At 43.4% G+C, this 23673-nt stretch overlaps 1 protein-coding gene across 1 annotated transcript in view; it reads right to left on the bottom strand.

The window, feature by feature from the left end:
- ASCC2 (activating signal cointegrator 1 complex subunit 2) overlaps window positions 1–13895 on the bottom strand; it is a 482405-nt gene extending 468510 nt beyond the window's left edge. The window contains exons 1-3 of the mRNA XM_085636044.1: window positions 13566–13895; window positions 9002–9160; window positions 7626–7796 (exon numbers count right to left, since the gene is read on the bottom strand). Coding sequence (XP_085492170.1) covers window positions 7626–7796; window positions 9002–9160; window positions 13566–13646 — 411 coding nt within the window. The 5' untranslated portion in view covers window positions 13647–13895. The remainder of the gene's footprint in view (window positions 1–7625; window positions 7797–9001; window positions 9161–13565) is intronic.
- Window positions 13896–23673: the final 9778 nt, after the last annotated feature.

Here is a 23673-nt window from a genome sequence, read left to right as displayed (position 1 = left end):
ACATTTTAAGTAAGGTGTCTTTCTTCTTATTCCATTGCAGGAAGAGACTGGATTTTGCATCAATTGCTATAAACTAGGAAACCGTTCCTGTTTGCCAACTGCCAGTGGAGGAACTTCACTCAAACCTCCTTTTCTGTTTAACTGCAAGAGAATTTAAGAAGTAACAAGGAATCCCAGTATCACACTATGGTAGAGCACAACTTTAAGAGTAGGTTATTTTGAAGTCAACATTATAATTGAAAAGCTTACCATGGTTTTAATGACAAACTTCTGTAGTTGAAAGCCTTTTCTGCATCCAACTTTATAACTAATTGCATCAAAAGTCCCAATTGTTCTGCAGCCGACTAGAATTCTGGCATTGAAGCACATCGGGGAGGCACTCGGCTGCTCCTGGTATGGCCCGATGATGAACCATGTCACCAACTAGGTTGGTGAGTGAAGGCTTTCTAAAGAATCTAGTGAGATTCTTCATGCTTGCTCTTCTCGCAAGAAGGCACACTCTTGTTGTTTACACTATTTTATTGGTTAAGCAAATGATTAAGTTGAAAGAATACTTCCTTTGGTCTGGACAGATAATCTCCTTACCATATTCCAGATTATGAATGAAGAATCCTCCTATACCATTTCATCCAGAATACAATTAAACCAGCTTGCATCGCCCTTGGGCCAAAATCTCCAATACCACACTATCCTAATCTCTTTGCTCCCCAACTAGATCAATGCCAGATCTCTCAGTGGAAATGAAATATGATAATTCTTCTTCTTCGATAGCTTAGACTCTGGATAAAAAACATTTTGCACATCAGCACCCCTCTGTTCTATGGTACAAGGATATTCTCTGATCAGCTAAGCTAGATAGCAAATACATTGAAAGACAAATGTGGACTGACTATGAAACTAACTTAAAAATGAAGATTAAGGCAGGTCAAAAGGACAAGAAAAACCTTGTCATGGTAGTTAAAGCAGAATGTTTCGATGAAGGAATTGTAGGTGCCCCACATGATTAAGACTTTTTTTTGCCATTGCAAGAACACTTATCAACCTTTCCTGTATCGGGCAAACCATTCCTCACTCACAAGTGCTAACCTAGCTGACTTCTTTGAGGAAAATGTCAAGAACATTATATTGTCACTTAACTCCCAGTTAACACTATGACCTCTTAAGAATGTTTCAACATGCCAGATACATATTCTTCAGGTGTTAAATCCAGCCACCAGTACAAACTCTCCAATTCTGGATAATATTGGAGGAATGTCAGACGAGGCATTATTAAACATTGCATCACTTCCGGCTCACCACTGGACCCTGTATGTCCCAGGGACTGGAGGGTATAGTCAGTCTGTCTCACCTCCCCATAATAGGCCATTTATAATCAATCGCAAGACACAGGTTACATACCCCTTAAATGGAAAAAGCCATGGTACCTCACTTTGAAAAAAATCTAGTGTTGATCCTTCCATTTTGAGCAACTTTTGACCAATCACCCTCCTACCTTTACCTGGAAAGATCTCAGAAAAATATGTCAACAAACTGCTTTCTGAATTTCATATGTCCATTGTTTTGCTAGACCCAGTTCAATCAGGCTTCCACCCAGCACATGGAACCAGATCAGCCTGGATATCAGAGCTGTACCACTGATATCAAGGGCCAGGTTGTGGCTCTAGTCTTACATGACCTTTCTGCCGCCTTTGACACTGACAACCACAACATCCTAACCACCAGGTTAGCTGAGGTGGGTGTCAGAGGCTAAGATGTGAACTGGTGTAAATCCATCTAGTGGATAGAGTCCAAAGTGTTGATCTCCCACCTGACTACTCCAAGTTTATGACTACTAGTCAAGGGGTACCACAGGGATCTTCTAATAGTCTAACATTGTTTGAGGTCTACTTCAGACCATTGGCTCTTTTAATTAGATTAGATCCGATGGCATTAAATTCATGAACTGTGCACAGCTCTCTTTAACATTAGATTATTGTAGGTCATCTCCACTTGAGGCTTTCCGACACTGTATGCAAGATATTTCTAATTAAACTGTGATAAAATAAAAGTCTTGTGTTGCTTGATAGGCAGACCTTCACATGCACTAGAGTTCTGTTTTTGTCCCAAGAGGATAACTCTACTCCTTCTATGAAAGACTGTTCAAAATCTGGGAGTATACACGGAAAGCAATCTTTCTTAGTTGTCAAGTATATAATCTCTTTACTTCTTCTTTCCCTTTAATGAAGGTCTTACACAAGATCCTACCTTCACTTCCCAGTCACTCTTGTCAACTTGTGGTGCAAGCCGTCATTCTCAGCAGATTAGACTCCTGCAACTCCTTATTTCTATTCCAAATCACTTGAGACGTCCGTCGTATTCAAGCGGCAGAAGCAAAGTTGGCTCATGCCCTCCCTCACCACGTTTCTGCATGAACAGCTTTAAATTCTCTTAATTGGCTTCATCTGCGTAGGAGAACCTAGTTTAAATATCTGTGTATTGTTCACAGAGATGTCCATCAAACTGGTCTGCTGTTTTACAGCAAAGTTTGCTCATTATTCACCCTCAGCGATTACTGCATTCTTCTAATGCCAATCTCCTAGCTGTCCAAATATTTAAAAAGACTTGAGCAGGTGGCTCTGCTTTTCCAGCAGAAGCCATCCACTTATGGAACAGTCTGCCTTCATCTCTTTGCTTCATCAGTGGTGCATGCCTATATACACGTTATATTTTAAATTGCGACACTTTAGTCATTGACATCTTTCTAGGCTACAGATGCACATTATATATAATACACACATATATACACACATTATATAACTATTTTATAATTTCGAAGTTCATAATAAACAAAATGAATACGTTAACACCGAACTTAAAAACGTAAAATAATTTACTTGAAAACAGTTTATAAACACATTTACTACTTACTGTTTTAAAAGGATTATTTATAAATTAATATATTTAGGTTAATTATTTAACCCATTCATTTGGATGGGTTAATGTGCTGTATTATTTATGTATTCGTTCTGGGTTCAAAATAAATATTTTAAATGAATTTATATATGGAAATATATTAAATAAGGAATAATGAACTTTAATTATGTTCAATATACTTCATCTCAGGAAGCTCGCTGACAACTACTTTGGCAAAGTCGCAAATAGTTACTTTACAGTCAAATCATTTTATAGGAGGATTCAGGCTCCAATTTGTGGGGGTGAAGACATGGAAGTCTACATATAGGTGTAAATCTACAATTAGAAATGGCGAATAGCAAAAATTTTTAGATATAGCTAAGAGTAGTAGTAAATATATTCACCTTTATGAAAAGGCCAGTAATACCAAATTTCTTTTTTTAGGACTAGCAGAAAAACTATTTTATGTAGATTTCTTTTTTTGGGGTCTTGCACATATTTTTCTGGGTTTGTATTGCTCACTTCTCTGTAGGATATTGTTTAAAATATACTCAATGTTGCTATCTTCCAGTTGTTTACAAGGTTTTTAACTGAATTTCTAAGGTCTGCAGTTTCAACCATATTTCAGCCAGTTAGATTAGTTGTCCATTGGTGCAGCAAAAAACAGTTCCTCTGCTGTAAATCATGTTTGAAATACAGGAATCCTACAAATCTTTCTGTATGCTTTGTGTAAATAAATATAAAGACTGAAGCGTAGTCTTCAGAAAAAAATATTGTTCTTGTAAAGAGACTGCTAATGGAATTTTTAGCAACTAATTCCCACTTCTAGTTTCTAACACACGGGGTCTCACGGCACAGATTATGACTAGGGCTCTCGGTTTTATGGTATGTATTTTTTGGGCATTTCCGTCTGTATTTATCCATATTTATTTATGGTTTTGTGGAAAAATTAAGCTGAAATTAGTTTATTTCCACATTTATTTAACCGGTAAATATGCACTCATACTTGAATGCCTACCATGTTTCAATGCTGTAAACACCTGCAAAAGATAAATCAATTCACTTAAAAGGAAATATGCAAATTTCAGAATCAACCTTGTGCATATCTACTTCTGTTACAGCCTCTTTACTAAAATTCCTTTCCTTTTAGCCCCCTAACTTATCAATCCACACAGCCATAGGCCTGGCAGTCATGGCAGACAGTATGTAGAATTACTCAAAAAGCAACCCAATTTCCGTTTTTATCCACATTTAAAAATAAATACAGGCAAGAAAATAAATGTTTTTTGTCTGTATTTATCTGTAAAAATCAGTAAAAACGGAAAACAGGGAGCCTTAATTATGACTGACAAGAAAAGCAGCCTTTCTGCTTTTTTGCATGTCTGTCATATATTTGTGTTGGTTATCGCTTTCTCAATACAATATAACAAACATAATAAAAATACCTAATTCGTTGAGCCAGATCAGGGTCAAAGTAGAACAGCCTTATTTACAGTTTGACGTACAATAGTACTATGCCAAAAACATGGTGGGTGTCCAATTCGCCATATGTGTAATATGGCAGACTGGACATCCATCCTTTCTGTCTAACTCTATATAAGGTCATTAGTCTTTGACCCTGACCTGCTCTTTTGTTACCCGGAGTTGATGCCGTCAAGAGGCTGGTGAGTAAAGAGTGAAAGCTTCTGTCCACAATCTGACCATGTTTTAGGCCTCTGAGTAAAGTATTCCCAGCTTCAACTCTCCTTTCTCCTGTCACCTAAAGATAGACTGTGGCAGAAGATGAATACACAAAGGGGCAGAACCTCCTCAAACCAGTCCATGAACAATGCCAGGGAAATGCACAATCTTTGTCTTCAAATATGGAATAAATTGACTGAAACCCCTAGTCAGTTTTCCAGGACTTCTGCACCCTGAAGGGTGATGGCGAACCATCAGAGTTCCAGTGCTACTGTCCTAGATAGCCACCTTTCCAATAAGATGAGTAAATCATCTGAGAACTCTGACTTTCTGCTGGCGGGATTGAGGATCTACCTTATATCAGGACCCTGCATTGATGCCAACAGAGGGGTGCTGGAAGTGTTCCTGCTGTAGACGTCTTCTAAAAGAAGAACCCAATTGACAGTGCCTGGTGGAGGACCATTCCAGAGACAGAGTAGACTACACATGAAAATATCACTGATCACTGCATTGCAAAGTACCACAGAGAGAACAGTTATGCAAGTGTCTGTGGTGAGCCCCCGGCTGCTGAAATGCCCTAATAGGGTTTTGAGAGGTTCTAGGATCCCTTCCCTGGCCTGGAAGAGACTCGAGGAATAACCCAATTGAACTAGCACTAAAAGTAACCAATTAAGGAGTGCTGCACCTTTAAGGACCAACATGCCACTAAAGACATCTACATCTAGGTCTAAAAGGGCTTATCCGACCGCAACTGCTACTGTCTGGTTTTATGTGGGTGAAAGAACTAAAAGCAACAGATTATTAAAGTCTGGAGCACACAAAAAATAAAGTCATTTGCAGTTCTGTAAGGAAAAGAAAAAAAAAAGACTTGCCTATTTTCAGTATTAGGAAATGCATTGGTTTCTCATAATATTACATTGATTCATATTGCTTGAGTGTATAACAAAAGACATTAATCACAATTATTCGATTTCAATGTTGATATATATGATGTAATTGACAGGGAGAAGTAGTTTTTAAGATGCAAACAGCAAAGCCAACAAGTGTTTTCCTCAGTGCTGTTTTGGTGAAGCACCAATGATGGTTGCCACATAGATGATATGACAACTGGTAAGGAAGCACAAAGATAATGTAGAAGTAAGTCAACAAAGACAATAACTCATTGATGTGATGTATTATTCCATTAGTCCAACGTGATGAGGGACTACAATTAGACTCTTACATTTTCGAGTGTCTTTGTAGCAACAAAGCTTGTAGGACCGGGGCTAAAGTATAATAGGATGCCCTGGTAATTCTACTCGAGCTCCGATCTTACAGGCTGTGTTGCTACGACGTCCCTGGCTAATTTTGATGGCGCACCTTGGTAACCATCATTAATGCCACACCATAATGGCCCTGAGGAAGTAGTTTCAGACAAAGCACATTGGCTGTGCTGTTTCCATCTTAAGAAAATGAAAATACCTTTTCCAGTTAATTATGTCATATGAATCAACATCAAAAACGAATAATTATGATTTATGTCTTTTGTCATATACTCAAACACTAAGAATCTAGGTAATATTGTGAGAAACCAATGCATTTCACAAATACTGATAATAAATAAGCCTCTTTTTCCTTAAAAAACTGCAAATTACTGTATTTTTTTGTATACTCCAGACTTTAACTCCTTGCTTTTGTAGTTGACTTACACCTCATTATAGCAGGGGTGTAGTTTGTGGTAGCACTATGTAACATTGTTGCCTTTTTTGTACTGACCACATCTGTAAGGAGACACTTCTGGGATTATATGCCCCCACTGCTGCATCTTTGTACTGAAAGCAAGCTGCAGAGTTCGCTCATGTGGTCTTTGCCCCCCATTCAACACTGCTATCCAGGCATCCTGGAGCATTAACAGGAAGAGTAACCGTCCCCGCTCCAGATACTCCCATCCAACCCCCAACACTCACTATACCTGCATGAGAACCTCTTGAGTTTGGGTAAGGGGGATTGTTTGAGCATGGACAGTGGCATGTGGATCTGCAATTTTACCCAGTCCAACAGGGATGGCACTGAGAGTCTGCAGAGGTTGAGAGAAGAGGTGGGGCAAGGTGAACAAAGGAGCTGCCACCAGTGGTTTGCAGAACTGATTTCAGGAATTTAATTCTGATTGGAACAAGTTTGATGAGATGCATTAATATGCATTTGGAGAATCCATCTTGAATATTGGTAACTAATACTTGCAGAGACAATTCCAAAAAAAAAAAAAAACTTTAGCATTCAATAAAATCATGACTGCATTTCACAAGAAGGATTGTAGCAGATATATAGCTTGGTTCGGGTTGTTTCAAACATTATTCAACTTATATCAGGTCAAATGTCACTCTGTATTCTGTTTATTTTGTTGATATTATAAACTGAAGTTTAACACCACAAGGGTTGCAGGTTGCTATTTTTTGTTTTACTTTAATTCACTGGTCTAGGACTACATGTTTTGTTGAGTACAATTAAGAATTTACTTTGTGACGTTCTGTACATCTTACAATCAATAAACATGTATTCAACAAAGGTTTCCATTTAGAGGAGACTTTATCAATGAAATAACATTTGCAAAGCCTGAATATAGACACCTCAACCCAACCAGTCACTGCAAATCCTTTGAAGGATCCCCTCGAGACTGTGAAGCCTGCTGCACCAGGAAATATCCCTCAAGAAGTAAAATTGGGACTCTATTGCATGGGAACGCATCATCACCTCCCTAATGTTATGTGACTCTCCTTTCTTGGGAAGTCAACCTACACTACAGCACCCATATTTGCTTAACCCCAGGTTAGCCACTCTAATGATTTGTCCCTCCTCCACTATCCACATTTGCTCCACCTCAATGTGCAGTTTAGCGGCCCCCTGCCTCGGTTGACTCTTTAGCTACCCTCCACCTACCTCCCCCCGCCACCTCTGACCCATTATCCTTCCTGGATCAACCACTCCTCTGCCCCTTGGTGGCCCCCTCATCCCTAAGTGAGCTGCTCTTTCTTCAATTGAATTAGGTGATCTTCTAAACCTGCTCCGATACTGACCCTGGACTCCTTATGGGTGGACATCCTTAGGAAGACAAGGAACACACTACGCTGTAGGCATTCCTGCATTTGCAGCACAGATGTAGGGGTGTCCACCAGCTCATCGAACCTCCGCGGTGCTAAACTCACATAGGAGTCTAAGCACTTCTGGAGCGTCTCATCAAAGATCACCTGTGAAAGAATAAGGTACAAAAAAAAAAAAAGTAAGACAAGTTAAAGATGCTCTTAATAGTAAAATGTGGAGAAAAAAGAGCGAAGTGAAAAAATGGATGGAAAATAGAGCTGAAATGGCAAGGCAAAACTGGAAGAAAGGTAAAAAGATAGAGTAAGCAGGTATGGTAAAGGATTGAGTTGAGACACGAAGAGGAAAGATGGGAAAGGCAAAAAGATTGAGGCAGGGAAAATATGGATTGAAGAGAGGAAAATACACAATGGATCGGGACAGTAAGGAACTCTACAAACTGCTGAGTGCCTTTCTCATGAAAACGCCATTGTTTAAAGATAGTATAAATACCAAAATACTCGCGAGTGCTCTCAAAGAATTTCAGCAGGGTTTGCAAATGGCTTCAAGGGCATTCAAGAGGTGGATTACAGGTTATCTTCCCTGAAGGCGTAAAGAGAAGTTAACACAGAGCTATGTTGTGGTTTGATGCAGTTCCTAACAGCATAACATGGTCTGCCTGTTTAACAAACTAATCCAAAATAAAGGGCTGTGGGGAAAGGGATCAAGGAAACGTTTTCGATTCTAGATGGAAGTAAAAACTATGTTCAAGAGGAAAGACAAACTCAACCGAAGCCAGCTTTGAGCAATTTAAACAGGGCAACAGAAAAAGCACTCTATGTACTTCTGACTAATCGGAAAGTTAGTTTTCCTAAATCACAGTATTTACTGCTCCCTCTGTTGATTATAACAGTGATATTTTGCAATGAAATTTACTCATGTTGAAGTCCTGTCCAATGTAGGTGCTAGATAATTATTCAGGCAAAATTGAATGACAAGCCTACATATTATTTATCTTTGTGCAGCTTCAGAAACAGGGATGGGATTTATTGCATTCACTATGACAATTGTCTTTTCTATATCTACTCTTTCCAAAGATTGCTGTTAAACCTTCTATTGAATTGGGAGAGAGGAAAGGAGAGCAGGCTATGAAAATAAGATGAAGGGGCTAAGATCATTCAAAGCTGGTCGCCACCAGTGCTGGTGCAGATGGTCACCTGCTTGGTCAGAAGAGGACACAGCTGGGCTCAGCTTATTTGGGGCTCCAGGTTCTAAGAGGATACTGAGTTGAGTCTGAGCCAGGAACCTGGCTTGAGCTTTCAGTGGATCACCCACATCTAGTGAAAAGACAAAGCAAAATGAACAAACACCTTACCTGGCACCAGAACTTGTCATGAGGCAAAGTTAGTAGCCAGTCCAGATCTTGAGCAATGAAATGGGCCCGCTCCAAAAACTCCTCGACCAATGCAGGAAGGTTGGTCTTGGGTGGCGGTCTATACAGAACAAAGAAACGGTCTGCCTTCCTGCTTGGGTGCTATGCAAACAAGAAAGAAGACATTAAAAGCGCACACCACAAAGAAAGTCTCATACAATGACAGCCTATAAAACCCCCAACACAAAGTCGGCCTGCAAAATGCCTCACACTATGTCTGCCTGTAGAATATCCACAAAATTAACCAGCACAATGGTAGACTGCAGAATGGCCCTACAAAATGAAAGCTAGCAGAATGTCACACACAAAAGCAACTAGCAAGCAGGCCACAAGTTCCAAGGAAATAGTAGGGACACATTATCAGATGCAAATCACAATGATGTCGTAGAAAGTGACATCACGAGAAGTAACGTCATGCCCTTACAATAAATTCTCCCTTAAAAGGTCAATGGCCTATTATACAAAAACGATAAAATAATCAGAAGTGAATGTGAAAAGAATATTTTTGGGTGTTTTACATGTTATACATCACATGTATTTCTCCACATATCAATTGTGAGTAAGCTTTGAAATGGCTGAAAGTGACAACATTTTTTAACAAATACATGGAACTAGGAAAGTGCATGTTTAAACTGTTTAGGTGAGTAAAAAATGTGCTAGGTGTATTTTTTCAAACATTTAACTTGCTGCTAATGCATATTTCTTTCCGGCTGGTATTATTTATTCATTCAGCTTCAAAGCACTAAAAAATTGCTTTACATTTGCACTTCGTTACGCAATAGAAGGAATCATTTTGTCAAGTTGTTTGTTCCTCAGATAAGACATTAAAAGATAAACTTTACTGTGCCACTCTCACAGATGAAAGTGAAGCTGCCAGTGAGATGGAGGTTTACAAACAACCTGAGGCCTGGTTACAGGCAGCCAAAGTTTGCAAATGCAAACAGCTGCAGTGCTGGGGTACACTGTGACGCCTCTTAGCACCGGGCTAAGAGAACGGAGAACCTTTCTAAAAATGGGGGTGGGGAGACTCTATATGCCCGCAAACACGCCCAACTTATGCCCTGCTAGCACGATAGTTACACCTAAAGCAGCCTGCAAAAGTTACACACAACGTCATCTAGCAGATAATGCCACACATTAGCTCACAGCACCAGCCACCAACCCCTGCCCATCATGTAGTCAGCACAATCTCTTAGTCCTAGTATCAACTGCAGTTGGGAATGCGCATGTCAAGGAATTGTTTTCTAATCCCTATTATCAACTACTGAAGATATTTTACCCTAATGAGCTTAACAATTTTAATACACTTGGATTATAATTGTCATGTGACCCAACCAGTGGGTGTCGTTGAGGACTTGGAGCTCATTCTTTCTGAAGTAATGGATAAAGAGCCCAACAGTGTTTCTATTTTATTAGCAGGTGATTTTAACATAACCAAATGTAGTCTTAGCGGGAACTGTGCAGAGATTTTAAATAGTCTCAGAGAAAATTGTAACCCAGTTAGTATACGGTACAACTTTACTAAGATTTGCAAATCTATCTCTGATATTTTACTGATCGATAATCTTCGGACGACTCATTCTGCCCGTGCATGGTTTAATCCAGAAAGCAGAAACACGTATAAAGTCTTACAAAATATAAGTAAATGAATCCCACAAGAACCAGTGGAGTTGAGAGTAGCTCGAAGAAATTACAAAGAAACTACTGAAAAAAGAAAGGATGAATTAAGAGCTAATGCTTGGGATGACTTGGAACGTACTGCTTCTCTAAAAGATAATAGGGCCTTCTGGGATATTGGGAACATGCCATTTTTCACCCAAAAATCTCCCTCAGGGATAGACTGTCATATAGTGGAGCATGAATGGGTTTCTCGTTTCGCAAAAGTATTTACTCAGAAATTTCCGAAATAATGCCAATATTGCTAACTGACTCTATTGCCATGTCTATGGCCCTAGTAGAATTTAGCAAAGCTATTTCAGGGGGTGGAGGAGTGCAAACAGCAATCTTGCGTTCCATGACAGTAAAGGCATTGGGCCCAGATGGTGTTCCAGAGGAGATTTTTAAACCAAACATAGAATTCTGGGCCACTCTGATCACAAATGTTTTTAAGACCTTAATAATTGGGGGGCTGATGGAGTCTCGGAGACACTCTGTTACAGTCCCCATATATAACAAAAGTGATAAAAATGTCCCCTCAAATTACAGGCCTATTTCGTTGCTCGATTCGTCAATGACAATCTTTGGCAGGGTGATTCTAGGGAAATTGGAAGCCTGGGCAGAAGAAAATCTTTTTTCACAGAAGTGGAATATGGGTTTCACCCAGGCTTGGCCACCACCGAGCAAGCATTAGATCTTTTCCTGATCTTGGGTAAATATGTGAAAGCCAAGAGAGGTGCCATACATATGGTTTTCATAGACCTCTTCTGTGCCTTTGACTTAGTGGACAGAGACAAACTCTGGGACATTATGGGGCATGCAAGTGTCGACCCTTCTTTACTAAATGTCTTAAAGGGTCTCCATCAATATACCAACATGGGAGTGCGTTATTCCCAGTTCGGAGACCAGACGTCCCCTATCCATGTCACCCGCAGGGTTAGACAGGTCTGTTTCTTGGCCCCTTTTCTATTTTATATTAACACTCTTTATTCTTTTTTAAAGTACTTGGAATCCTGACGTCCCCAAAATTGGCTTGCATTCAGTCCCCGTACAGGGACGATACTCTGCTCGTACTGTAAATGGATTGCACGCACTTTTAGATGGATTTTATAGTTTTATGCAAGGGCTGAAGCTCAAGAGTAATGATAAATCTTACATTTTAACTTGTGGCCCAAAGAGTACTCGCTCAGAAAGGTTTAGCATTGGAGAAACACCAATAATGAAAACAATGAACTTTAGTTACTTGGGTATTTTATTTAAAGCCAATTTGAGCTGGGATCAATTAATTACTCAGAGGTCCCAATCGATGGAGGCAGTGTGTGAAACACTTTTCAGGTTCACAAAGAACTTGGGAGATAAGCCCCCTAAAGAATTGACCATGATATACAAAAGCAAATACCTCTCTGCAGGCACATACGGAGCTGGTGTGTCGGGACACATTTGTAAAGTCTCTTCAGGTAGTAGAAAATAGATTTCGAAATAGGCTTTTAGGACTTTCCAGATCCACATAGAGTGTTATTTTCCATCGTGAATTGGGGTTAGGTTTCATATTAGACATGGTGGGCTTGGCGCTCATTGTGTCATGGGTCAAAATTTGGTCAACAGGAGCAGAGTTCCAATTTAGAATTGTGGAGGATTGTTTGAAACAAAGGAACGTGCTAGCTATTTCAAGGATTATCTATGTAAAAACTACTCTCTGAGACCTAGGAATGAGCAGCCTTTTTGAGGATACAGATAAGATTAGCCCTCACATCAAGGTCCTGGTAAAGAAAACGTACTTTGCCCACAAAGAAAGGTTGAGATTTATAAAAGCTCTTGATATGGCCACAGTGCAATTATGTATACCACTCTCAATTTGTAATGGCAATGAGCCCTTCTTAACGTGGATAAAGTCACCAGATATAGGTTTTATTTATCACGGTTTCGAGCCAATACGATTCATTTTTTATGAGCTGTTCCTTTTACTAGGTCCTGGTTTGCTTTATTTCCACGTTGCCCTTGTGATGGAGTATCTAGCCAGTCAACCAAGCACGTTATGCAATTTTGCACTTTGCATTCAGATCTCGGTTTTTACACCCGATTCTAAGTGGAACATGTTTTAAAATACAAGAGGGTATATGGGTTGTATAAAGCCTTGATTCTCCAACAATTTGTTGTGAAGTTTTGAATTTTACGATTCAGGCGCTGAATTTAAGGAAAAAAATATGCCTCATGATGTATTTATTTATTGTGTTTGCTAGATCAGTAACGCATATGTTGCCAACTGAACTTTTATGATACTGACCTGTTGGGATTTTTACATGCGTTTTTAATTTTGCATTGTTATAGTCATATATTTGACCGTATAAAGATTTTAATTGATCGACAACACAATCTCAGTTAAGAGTGTGCCCCACAACAAAGGTAGCACAACAAGTGTCACAGCGAGCCCAAAGCTTGGCGATATAATGTCGATCCCAAAACCGAATCCTACGCCATTAGCCCACACTCTGTCCAACACAGCAGAGGTGCCACACTGAAGCCTACGACAGGGCAGACCGTATTCTCGATCAACACAAAGTCGGGTAATGAAATGAGCGACCATTCTACTGCACATTAAATGAAGGCAAGAACTTCACGATCGCGCAGAACAGTTAAGTCGTGAGCCCTGAGACTGAGCCACAAGCGAGTATCACCTCAACATTCGAACTAGTAAATTATGAACATATGGGACTGAAAGTCTAAGAAAACGTAGAACTGTGAGTAAAAAATAGATACTTATGTGGAACCAGGGGCAGTTTGGTCCAGACAGAGACGTCAGTATAAAAACAATAAGTTTTATTCTGAAATGAAACTGAAAATTATATCTCACCAGAGCAGGCAAACTGCGCAGCTTCCCTGTGGCTAGGTCCTCTTCTTGGACCTGAAGTTCATCTAAAGGCTGTGGTGGCATTATGCACTCTCACCCCGGTCAGGAAGAACCTAAAATTAAAAAAATGTATGTGCAGCAACAAAAATCAAAAGATTTTACTGCAGTTAGAGAGACCATCAAGATAACCAACCACCTGTCAGCTATTTCTACATTCCGTCCGCAAATTCAGCTAAATATCCAGGATTAGCACCGATTTTTTAAGACATTACATATGTTCGTATATTTTACCACTTCCGGATCCAACATGAACCAATCCCACGACTGAATACATTCCGACAAGTGTGTCAGAATGGGCGGTACTGTTAATGTGCTTGGTTACGTCGTATGAAGCTTTGGAGTCTGCCAATCCTGGCGCGACGCACAGAATTTTGACGTTTTGATTGGCCGAGGAGAAAGCACATGCCTTTCTCCGAGCCGTTCTATCCTCCGACTGGTCTGGGACCTTATAAATCCCTTGTTTAGAGGCGATTGGAGGGGGATTTTGTGAGGTGGAAAAGTCGCTTGTTGATTTCACGGGGGGGGGGGGGGGGGGGGAGGCTCGAACCGGCATGCGACTACTATTGTGTGTGTTGACGCCTTCCAACCGGATATGAAGCGGCAGTTCTATATAACACATGCCTATCGGGATCTTTCGTTTGTTATATGACCCTGGTTCGATTCGTCCTATGTTTTGTACGTTGACTAATCTCTGGCATGTCCAACAGCTTGTCAAACTTGTGGCATGAGTGGTCGGGCAGGTCCAATTGGCACCCGTTTTATAATGGGTTAAATCTACCACTACAAGTCCCAGAATTGTAAGAGAAAAAAAAACATGGATTTGCAAAACTAGTCTCGCACGGACTTGGGAAACTTGGCAGCTATGAACCCCGCTCGTACACAGGCCACGTTCTGCATGGCATCTACACAGATGCTGCATTCTGCATGGCGCCCAAACTATAGGTCAATGTCCCGTATGGCATCCATATACAGGTGGCATTATCCATGACAGCTATGCCCAAAGTAAGGTGACCAGATCTTGAGAAGCAAAAACCAGGACTGGCCAGACATAGAAGTAGGACTAACAATGACCATGGAATATCTGACCTGTCCCGATTCTATGTCAGCTAACGCAGGCTACGTATTATGCCTCTCTTTCTTTACTGAACCAAATATAGCAGCCAATAAACTTTAAACTACATAACCTGGCAGGACTGCCCCCCTCCTTCTATACACCCCTCACTGTTCCTCCTTTAGGTATAAATGTCCCACACACCAAAGTCCATCCTTTTTAGGTCTCGCCTACGCATCGCGCATGCGCTGCTTAGGAGGACCTTTAGCCGTTGTTCAGCTCTTTTTCAAAGCACACACTTGAGCTTGTGGCGGTATACAGCTTGCGGGAGTGCGCAGCGGTGCGCCACAAGCACGAGTAGGTGTTTTGAAAAAGCTCTCCCCAGCGTGTGCACCCCTCCACCTCTCCCGCTGCAGCCTGCACGCCTTTTTAGGTCTCGCCTGACCCAGCGCATGCGCTGGTCTGGCGAGACTTTTAGTGAGGGCTCAAAAAATGCTACCATAGCCAGCCTAGAGCTACAGTGCATGAGCGCGGGCGCGCGCATAGGAGCAGAAGCACCATATGGCAAACCTCATCATGCTCATTAAGCGCCCGCCATCACTTTCACTTTTGCCCGCGATCACTTTCGCGGGCCCCTTTGATGTTCTCGTTCAAAGAACATCAAACATCAAAGAACATGTTGTGTTAATGCTTTGCTGCGCCCGTTTGACTTACAATGTGCTTTCTCTTTCCACAAACTCGATGTTTGTGTTCCTTTATTTTGATATGCTTTTAGTATTACTGTCACACACACAACCACATACACAACCACACGCACAACCACACGCACAACCACACACCCAACCACACACAACCATACACACACAACCACACACACAACCACACGCAACCACACCTCCACACAACCGCACCTACACACAATCACACATATACAACCACACACACACAGCCACACACACACCACCACACCCACAACCACACCTACACACAACCATACACAACCACACACACAACCATACACAACCACACACACACGACCACACACACACCCACAACCTCACCCGCACCCACAACTGCACCCGCACCCACAACCACACCAAGCATTGGCATAGCCAATAGGTCTCGCCTTTGGGACCTTATCAGTGTTTAGCCACGCAACAGTTGATGTGGTTGCACCAAGGATATTTTGCTGCATAACTAAATACTTAGAAGGTCCCAAAAGCGAGACCTATTGGCTATGCCAATGCTTGTTTTTTTAAACTTTCAGCGTGAGGCGCGCTTGTTTCTCGGAGGTTCTGTTTCACCCCTCTCACTCTCGTCCTCTTTCACTTCCCCTCTCTATTTCTTCCATCTCTGCGTATGTCTTCTTCCTGTCTCTTTCTCTTTGGGATGCTTTCAGTGATAATTGTACTTTTAATCAATATTAAACAAGAAACCTGTGTCAAAAAGCAGTCGTGTCAGCAGATCCTGCATGATTCTAAGCAGCTGTACAGTGAAACACAAAACAATATCACTGCATGTGTTTAAATACAGTTTCATGTGTTACAAAATCGCTGTGGCATGCGCGCTATATGAAATAATGTCTCAATTTAAACCTCTATGTCTTGTAGCTAGTGAATTGAATTTCCTGGTGACATAAGCGGAGTAATGGTTTATAATATTTACAAAAACTATTAAGGAACATTTTCAAATGTGCTCCTCTTCTATAGCCACCTTCAATTATTGCAGACCTAAGCAAATGAATAGACAAATGATATGCCATCACCGAGTCAATGTCTCAAACGCCATCTGCCCTCTTATCTACTGTTAAACATATATTTTAAAAAAATTAGTCTCCGGCAATTTTCTCACATTAAGGTATACATTCAGGGAACTAAAACATGAAGGGTGAGAGTTCTAAAGAGGTAAAATCTAATTTCTTTAAACGACACGATGTTTAACAGATTCTAAATATTTGGAGAAAATTAGAAGCCTATATATTGCATCTATCACTAAATGGATCCCTGACAGTAGAAAAATAAAATCACAACGCATTAGAACTGTAGGCTGAAAATATCCTTACATGGCTTCCAAAATGATTTAAATATTAGTTTGGGTCCAAGGGCACGAGACACAACTTCCTGGGATGTCATAATTAGTGTGGCCAGTGGGTCATCTAATGTCAATTACTGAGACACCGCCAGATGGCTCAAGTATGTGGGGCGAGGGGGTGGTGCCGCGACTTCTGCTGCACCTAACATATTATTGCTGATGTGAGGTCATGTCGCCCTAAATGAGGACATATTGGAAAACAGGGGCAGGCGTTGCATTTTTTACATCCGATTCTGCATAGTACCAAAGACAATTATTGTTCACTAGCAGCAAAACCATCCTACATGGTAGAAAGACACTAGGAAACCATTACCCTCACCCATCATGCACACCCCTGCCTCCCATACCTATCCATGATATCTCACACAGACCCTTTCCCTCACATGCACCGCTACCCGTCAGACACTTTTGATTCTCACATACATCCCTGTTTCTCACACAGCCCTCAACCATCAGGAAGATCCCAGACTCACACATATCCCTTTTCCCTCACATAGTTATTTTGCCTCACACACACTCGTAACTATCATCAGGTCCCGAGTCCTACACACACATCCCTGTCTCTCACATAAGCCCTTCTGCACATCCCTGATTCTCACACACTTCCTTTCCCTCACACACACCTGTGACCCTCGCGCACACATGACCCTGCACACACGCATATACAGTGACCCTCCCACAGGTTCTCACTCCATCCTTATTTCTCTGAGCTACAAAAAACAAAGCATCCTTCAACATATGGACGCTCGTCGGACATCAGAAGGATGGGAATGCGCAAACAAACAATCTTCAGAAAAGAAGTAGAGAGGTGAATTGTTTGCTTCCTCTGTGCTCCAAACATGATCCATCAGAGAAAGGCTGTCTAACAACGGGCCCTTCTGAACTCCCCCCTCCCCCCCCACACACAAGGCAGTGCCTCACCGAGCCAGGGCACAGGCGCCAGCTGCTGGTCCCCACTGTGGGCAGGGGCGTCATAGCGCTGCTTATAGACATGGCATTAGACTAGCGTGGCTTTCAAACTGCAGCTGAAGCATCACGGACTGAGGCCTGGACTTCAAAGAGCTGCGTAGACACTCGGCTCGTGCCCAGCAATGCTTTGTACTGAAGACAGACGCGGGCAAATGCACCGTGAGGCATATGCCTCACCCTAACTGTACTGAATGACGCCCTACTGCACCTAGCGCCAAACAACTCCAGGAAGTGACGCACAGTCCCAACGGCTGGCACGCGTACTAACTTAATAACTGTACTGCGTGGCACACAAATCCGAGTGGTACCCAAACAGCACATATCTGTCGTTAAGTGGTATTCAGATGGAGGGAGTGGCATTCAAGTCTACCGGGAGACACGCATTACCAAGGGGGGCCCAAGTGCTTAGTTTGAGCCAGTGGTTTCCGGTGCTCAGCACCAGCACTTAACTGTCAGTGCCGGCACTAATGATAGTGTACACGGTGGCACTGTCAGTGGAATTTAGAGATAAGGACAACACCTGTTTATTAATTCAATACACAATAAAACAAGCATTGGCATAGCCAATAGGTCTTGCCTTTGGGGCCTTATAAGTATTTAGTTATGCAGCACAATATCCTTCGTGCAACAACATCAACTGTTGCATGGCTAAACACTTATAAGGTCCCAAATCGAGACCTATTGGCTATGCCAATGCATGTTCTTTGCTGCTGCAGAAGCAAGTTAAGTGCCTTCTATTTTTTCTTACTTGATTGAAGCCTGTATGTATTTCACATGCATTTTATTTGTATGTATATGAATTTCATGACAAGTGTAATTACTTAGGTGCTTTATGAATGTTGGCGCATAGACCAGCAGGCGGGCTCGTTACCGCCAGTATTCGAGTGTGGAGCGGGACAGGTGCACTTATTTCCGTTTCTTCTGGGGGTGGTTCGCATGCGCGAGGTGACGACCGGACTTAATTACTTTTCCCATCGGATCCTCGCACTTTGTTTACCACTTCCCAAACTTCCCAGTCCCATTGAACGCCCAACGGGGCACAGAAACTGAGTAGAGCACGGCACGAGGAAAGTTGGGGTGGCTCCATCCACAGCCTTACAAAATCAAACAGTCTATCTTATTTGTTGGGAATAAATACAATTTGAACAGACTACTTGTGAGAAGTTGGCCTGGTATATGCTGTTCACTAGTTCTAGTGACCACCTTGTACCATGCCAAGCAACCCTTATGGTGTGGTTGTAAGTCAACCTTTTTGGACTAGCTGCCCTAGTGGTAGCGTAGGCTAAGCAGTCTTTGAGGCTAAACTCGTGAAGCGTGTTAAGCAAGCTGTTTTACCAATAGTAACCCCCTTTTATACCAATGAAAGGACACCACACAGATATATATTCAAAATATATATGTATTTATTTCTCAAAGTAACCCCTAGTCTCTTTATGAGCACAGGAGCACAAATCGTCAAACAAGATTATCACAGAATACACAGAAGTTGCACTTTATATGGATAGGCCCTGGTGGCCACTCGAACCATATACTAAAATAGTGGTATAAGTACCACGAACAGAAAAGGGAAAAGGCCTAGGGCCTCTAGAATCGCTGGGCCTACAAGGAGCTAACGTCAGTTAGTGACCAGGAGGTCCACGGGTGGCGTGTGCAGAGCAAATAGTCACACGCGTGCTCCCATAGGTTTCAATGGGTGCGTAAAAAGTACAAAGTTACTGCAAAAGGAATCTTCCGGATGACCTAGGAACTTAAGATTTGGAACACAGGCACTAGAGATGTATTACTACACATGGGCACCGGAGTACCAGCTTTACCTCACCCACAGGAAGCGGGTGCATAGGCCTCAAAGTGCGTCGGGTTTCTTCTATCTGTTCCGTTGAGCCTGGGACAAAGATGCTGCAGGCGGTCGGTCGGGAAGGGATGTAGTGGATCCAAGAGTGGATCGGAGATGTTGAAGACCTGTAAGCAGAGGGGACAGTGTTCACAGTCACTAGCCAGTGACCAGCGTGGCACCAGGTGGGTACCAGGCGATGTCGGGTGCAAACAGGTGATGAGGGGTAGCTTGTCTCCGCAGCCACGTGGTCCCTGAAGGTCGACGACGTCCAGGAGTCGGCTCACGAGCTGTCCCACGCAGGCTCTCGCTGTCGGCGGTGTCGGCGACTTGATCGAAGCAAACAAGCCTTGGCAAAAGCAATTGAAGGAGGATTCGGAAATCAGCTGTTGGTTCTGACCAGCAAGGTCAGAGGGATCGCTCCTTTGGAGGGGAGCAAGGGCCAGTCTGGAGCAACCAGACCAGCGGTGTTTGTTGTAGATTTCGTCGCCAAGATGGCCACTAGCCAGCGGGCCAGCAACCGGTTAGGCGCGTCGAGTGGCAAAATGCAGAAGGGCCCCACGCAGATCGTGGAGATGCTGGAGGGCTCACCTTTGGTGCAGATGCTGCTCGAGGGTTGGGCTTCTCAGGACCCAAAGCACAACTTGGAGGGAGCCTCGGTTGTTGCACTGATCAGCTTGTCGTAGTCGTTTCAAGATGGCTGGCTCCACGTGTCTCGGTGCCTCCACGGGTCTCCTCTTTGCAGGGACTGTGGATCGGGCGGTGAGAGGTCTGGAGGTCCAGGTCTTGTCAGTCTCTGGGCTCGGGCTCCGGCGGGAGGCGGCGGCAAAGCAGACGGTGATTCGCTGGATGGTGCTTGCGTTAGCAAGGTGGTCACTCCCTGACCACAGGGGAGATTGGCTTCAGTCCTCTGTGCGGCAGAGCGTCGAAGTTCCCGTCTTCTTCTTAGTTTCAAGTTGATTCCAGGATGTCTGAAGTCTTAGGACACAGCTCCTACCTTTAAGCGGATTCTAGGGGCCGGACTACCTGCTAGGTCCCTCCCTATGGGTGGGACCAGGAAGGGGGGTGGTTACACCCCCAATCCTTTGTCCAGCTCGCCCCAGGCCCGGGACTGGTGTGCCCCAGGACCGGTTTGAACTGGCATATGCACCGAGGCTCCTTGTGAGCCACAGGCATGTCTGGTTTCTTTCAAGCCCTACCTGACCAATACACAAAATCCTGTCTGGGGTGGTGCACGCACCTCCCCTGGCAGGAAACCCTTTGTCCACACCTCCCAAGCTGGAAGGACTCCCAGCAGCAGGAGGGCAGACTTGTGTCTGTGGTGGCAGCATCCATTTTGTGGAGCTGAGGCTATGTCTGATTTTACCCGGGTTTCAGGTACTGTACATGTCGTGTCCCTCTAGAAGGGTGGAATGCTAACCCCGTCGCCAGAATTGGCGAGGGGTTAGTATTCCAATTCGTATGACACCTTACTCGACATGTTTTGATAAAGCCAAACCAAAGATAGCATTTAACCGCGAGGTTCATAATGCACTTTAAGAGTATATGGTATGACGATATCTGGAAACAGTAGAAGGAAGTTGTTCCGACCACTGCAGACAGGCTCAGCTCATGCCAGAGCACCATCTCACATGGAACCAAGCACTCTGCCTTCAGGATTGTTAAGGCCTGCCATAGGAGTGACTTATAGGTTACCAGGTGTCCCATTTAAGGTTAGGTATAGGTATACTACACCTAAGTAAGAGGTGATTACACCAACTTACCCCAGCTGAGTGATCAGCCAGTTGTGTCAGATTGTTAGGCCAAGCCTGGGGTGGCATAATACATGCTGCAGCCCCTGGCAGGCCTTGGGTACACCAATGCCCTGGGTACCTAGTGTACACTGGTACAGGGGCTGACAGGGTGATCCACTTCCAATTGGTTATGCACCTAGGGTGCATAGTTTTAATTTAGTAGAGAGAACAGCAGGCTGGGGGTCTGATTGGCAGGCCCACAGCCTCAATATGTCAAAAACCAGTGAAGCAAAAAGCAAAAATTTGGGGTGACCATAGGATAGCAGACCCTACTCTCCTACACAACCCCCCCCCAAACGCTGGGACATTAAACTAGCCTTGACCAGTCTCGTCTTCATGTCCTAAGTGGAAGTACCTGGAGAGACCATCTGCATTCCCATGGTCAGTACCTGGCCGGTGCTCCACTGTAAAGTCCATCCCCTGTAGGGAAATGGACCACCTAAGCAGTTTGGGGTTTTCACCCTTCATCTGATTTAGCCACAAGAGGGGCTTATGGTCGGTCTGAATCTTGAAGTGAGTGCCAAACAAGTATGGCCTCAGCTTCTTCAGGGCCCACACCACAGCAAAGGCCTCCCTCTCAATAGCTGACCAATTCTTCTCTCTGGGGGTCAACCTTCTGCTAATAAAAGCAATGGGTTGGTCTTGACCATCTACATTAAGTTGTGACAGCACAGCTCCCACACCCAACTCAGAAGCATCTGTTTGGACAATAAACTCTTTGGAGTAGTCAGGACTTTTCAGGATAGGTGCAGAGCACATGGCCTCCTTCAGGTCATCAAATGCCTTTTGACAGCTTACTGTCCACTGAACCTTTTTGGGCATCTTCTTGGATGTCAGATCATTAAGAGGAGTCACAATGGACCCATAGTTCTTAACAAACTTCCTGTAATACCCAGTCAAGCCCAAGAAAGCTCGAACTTGAGTCTGGGTGGTTGGAGGGGACCAGTCCTTGATGGATTGTATCTTACTCTCCAGTGGTTGAACTTGGCCTCCACCTACAAGGTGGCCCAAATATACAACCTTACTCTGCCCTATCTGGCACTTAGTAGCCTTGATAGTGAGGCCTGCCCTCTGCAGGGCCTCAAGAGCCTTCTTCAGGTGGATCAGGTGATCCTCCCAGGTGGAGCTAAAGACAGCAATGTCATCAAGATATGCTGCACAAAAGTCATCCAACCCAGTAAGGACTTGGTTCACCAGCCTTTGGAAGGTGGCAGGTGCGTTCTTCAGACCAAAGGGCATCACCACAAACTGATAATGCCCACCTGGGGTTGAGAATGCTGTTTTGGCCTTAGACTCCTCAGCTAATCTGATTTGCCAATAGCCAGCTGTCAAGTCAAATGTGCTCAAAAACTTTGCAGAAGCTAGTTTGTCTATGAGCTCATCTGCCCTTGGAATAGGGTGTGCATCTGTCCTGGTGACAGCATTGAGTCCTCTGTAGTCCACACAGAACCTCATCTCTCTCTTGCCATCTTTGGTGTGAGGTTTGGGGACCAGAACCACTGGGCTAGCCCAGGGGCTCTCTGAGGGTTCAATGACACCTAATTCCAGCATTTTATGTACCTCAGCCTTTATACAGTCCCTGACGTGGTCAGGTTGTCTGTAAAGTTTGTTCTTTACAGGCAGACTGTCACCAGTGTCCACAACATGGGTACACCAGTCAGTTTGACTAGGTATCAAGGAAAACATATGTGAAAATGATTGTAGAACCTGTCTACATTCAGTCTGCTGATGGGCAGTGAGGTTGCCTCCAAGGGTCACTCCTTCAACTGAGCCATCTTCAGGGTTCTGAGACAACAGGTCTGGGAGAGGGTCACTCTCTTCCTCCTGTCCCTCATCTGTAGCCATGAGCAAGCCCATGTCTGCCCTGTCAACATATGCTTTAAGCCTGTTAACATGGAGTACCCTGTGGGGACTCCTGGGAGTTCCTAGGTCGACCAAGTAGGTGACCTCTCCCTTCTTTTCCAGGATTGTATGGGGTCCAGACCATTTGTCTTGGAGTGCTGCTGGGGCCACTGGCTCCAACACCCATACCTTCTGTCCTGGCTGATACTCAACCAAGACAGCCTTTTGGTCATGCCAAGCTTTCTGTAAGGCCTGGCTTGCCTCAAGGTTTTTAGATGCCTTCTCCATATACTCAGCCATCCTGGAGCGGAGACCAAGTACATAGTCCACTATGTCTAGCTTAGGCTTTTTGAGAGGTAACTCCCATCCTTCCTTCACCAAACACAGTGGGCCTCCCACAGGGTGCCCAAACAACAATTCAAAGGGGCTGTAGCCAACTCCTTTTTGTGGGACCTCTCTGTAAGCAAACAGAAG

This window comes from Triturus cristatus, chromosome 11, assembly GCF_964204655.1.
Source record: "Triturus cristatus chromosome 11, aTriCri1.1, whole genome shotgun sequence".
Classification (NCBI taxonomy): Eukaryota; Metazoa; Chordata; class Amphibia; order Caudata; family Salamandridae; genus Triturus; species Triturus cristatus.
This window is presented reverse-complemented; position numbering and strand designations above follow the sequence as displayed.